The sequence below is a fragment of the Littorina saxatilis genome, linkage group LG9, assembly GCF_037325665.1.
Source record: "Littorina saxatilis isolate snail1 linkage group LG9, US_GU_Lsax_2.0, whole genome shotgun sequence".
In the NCBI taxonomy this organism is placed as follows: domain Eukaryota; kingdom Metazoa; phylum Mollusca; class Gastropoda; order Littorinimorpha; family Littorinidae; genus Littorina; species Littorina saxatilis.
This window is the reverse complement of record NC_090253.1, coordinates 59750959-59753458: the sequence shown is the minus strand read 5'-3', so window position 1 is coordinate 59753458 and position 2500 is coordinate 59750959. Positions and strand designations below refer to the sequence as shown.

The 2500-nt window shown below is 39.7% G+C and overlaps 1 protein-coding gene across 3 annotated transcripts in view; it reads left to right on the top strand.

The window, feature by feature from the left end:
• LOC138976654 (sulfotransferase 1E1-like) overlaps nucleotides 1-2500 on the top strand; it is a 52351-nt gene that overhangs the window by 42817 nt on the left and 7034 nt on the right. For all 3 annotated transcript variants that reach the window (XM_070349526.1, XM_070349525.1, XM_070349527.1), the window contains exon 2: nucleotides 400-686. In XM_070349526.1, the coding sequence (XP_070205627.1) occupies nucleotides 452-686 (235 nt within the window). In that variant the 5' untranslated portion in view covers nucleotides 400-451. The remainder of the gene's footprint in view (nucleotides 1-399; nucleotides 687-2500) is intronic.

Sequence of the window (2500 nt, the reverse complement as noted above, 5' to 3'; positions counted from 1 at the left end):
ACTACCATGCGCAGCAGTGCGCAGACAAACTCCGCGGATAATTGTGTCGCTACGGGCTTTTATCGAGGCAAGCTTTTCACACGTGCTCCTTATCCACGTGTGTCAGCCACACCTCTCGCGTGATTGGTCTATTTTAGAGTCAGGTGGGAAAGTTTGCTTCAACCCATACCAACCCGACAGGGTGTTTTCCGAACATCGACTATTACCTTGAAAACCGGCATCACTGTATTGATGTGGTCACCTTGGTTATGTAGCCAGTTGAGGTACGCTGAGAGATGTAGCGTACTCGACGAGTCCAAATGTAAGTCGACTGCCTTATTTTATATGTCCTTATGTACATGTAACATAGTACATAGAAACAGACTTTTTCGTCAGCTGATGTCACGTCATTATCTTCAGAATATCAGCTGAACCAAGTCAACGTCTGCAAGACATCAAAACCCCTGAAAACATGGACACACATCTTTCCGTGGTTGCTCCTGCTGATGAAGCGACCAAGAGAATTGGGACCAGCGATGTAAGTGCCGTTAAACAGCCCCCGGCAGTTGGCAGCAAGACCGAGAGTGGGAACGCCGAGCCTGTCTTTCATTTCCGTGTCAAGGCCTCCACCGAGGAACATCTCAACAACCTACGCAACATGCCCATGAGAGAGGATGACGTCATCATTGCTGCGTACGCCAAGTCAGGTAACGGTAGTTTCACTGAAGTGTATCTGTTCACAAGAACGGTAACTTTTTGGAACGTTTGTTATTGTCAAAAACACGTTACATTCACAGTAATATCGACCCAACGGTCTTTTAGACAAACAATTATTTACAAAAAGACCGCTGGGTCGATACATTTGTGAATGTAACGTATTTTTGTCAATAACAAACGTTCCAACAACTTACCTTTCTTGTTTTTTGATTCTGAAAATTGGAACGTTGGCAGTTTTTGTGTTTTTGGATTTGTGTATCTGTTCAATAGAAAAACAAAGCAAGATAGGTAATCAAAGTTAGTGAAAGCTGAATTATTGACAAAACGAAACATTCATATGAACTTCGATTTGTTGGTCTTTAAAGCGGACGAACTTGAACAGGATGAAAGTCGCTTGTTCATTTCAATGCTTGTCAATTCTCTCAGGTGCCAGGAGAAAGGTTCCGTATAACTCTCGCTTACTCCATTACACATGTCGTATGCATAAAGCGCGCTTACTTCCCCTGGTTATTGGACGAACAACAGACACATCAAAATGACTTGCGATAACTAAGCTGTGAATATGTAGACATTTTATGTACGTTTTTATACCACTTTGCTTTGCCATTTTTACGTGAATTTGTTTTTTCGTATACATGATCATATATAACTTTTGAAACCTATTGGTAGTTTTTAGTCTCGGTTACCTGTACCAGTCGACAATGGGACTTTAACTTGTATAGGGCTCTCGATCTGTATGGGATAAACGAGATTAGTTAGTTAATTGTTAATGTTGCCAAATTCGCCTTTGTGTCCGTCGTTCGCAAATCAAAGCAAACGTCGACAAAAAAAACCCAGCAACTCAATCAATCAATCAATCAACCAATCAATGAATGAATGAATGAATGAATCAATCAATCAATCAATCAACCAATCAATCAATCAATGAATGAATGAATGAATGAATGAATGAATCAATCAATCAACCAATCAATGAATGAATGAATGAATGAATCAATCAATCAATCAATCAAAGCTCATTAGCTAATGTGCTTCATGTCCACCTTTATTCAAGAATGATACACAACTTTGAGTCGTTGGAGTTTCTTCAAGGGACAGAGTCGTTGCGGCAAGGGACAGTGGGCCTCTTCAGTAAACATGGAATTCAGCTTATACTCAGAATGACTCTCGGGTGCTGTTCGTTTAAAAGACTGATATGAGAGACGTAATTAATTGTCGGAACTGCTAGTGTCACTTTAAAACAAGAAGAGCAAACGCTCGATCGAGTCACTTTCGCAGTTCTGAATATTATATGAGGCATCAGATGGACAGGAAGAAATTGCTATTCACAACACAATACAGATGTAAATAATTTGATGTAAAGAATAATCCTATAAAGTTTGAATCAAATCCGATGAATAGTTTCAGAGATATGATATTTCAATTTTTTTCCTTCAAGACATACCTGTGACCTTGAAAAAGGTCAAAGGTCACCAAAGCAGACGTCAAAGTGTAGAGGTCACTGGGAGTCACGTTCACATAAAATTTGAGCCCGGTCACTTTTATAGTTTCCGAGAAAAGCCCAACGTTAAGTTGTGTACGTGTTGCCGAACAGAAAAGGCTAGTTATCTCCCTTGTTTTTCTGATAACGTTCGTAAAAGGCTACAGATGTAAATACTTTGATGTAAAGAATAATCCTACAAAGTTTCAATCACATCCGATGAACTTTGTCAAAGATATAAAATGTCTAATTTTTCCTTTGACGCTGACCTGTGACCTTGAAAAAGGTCAAAGGTCAACGAAACCATCGTTAAAGTGTAGAGGT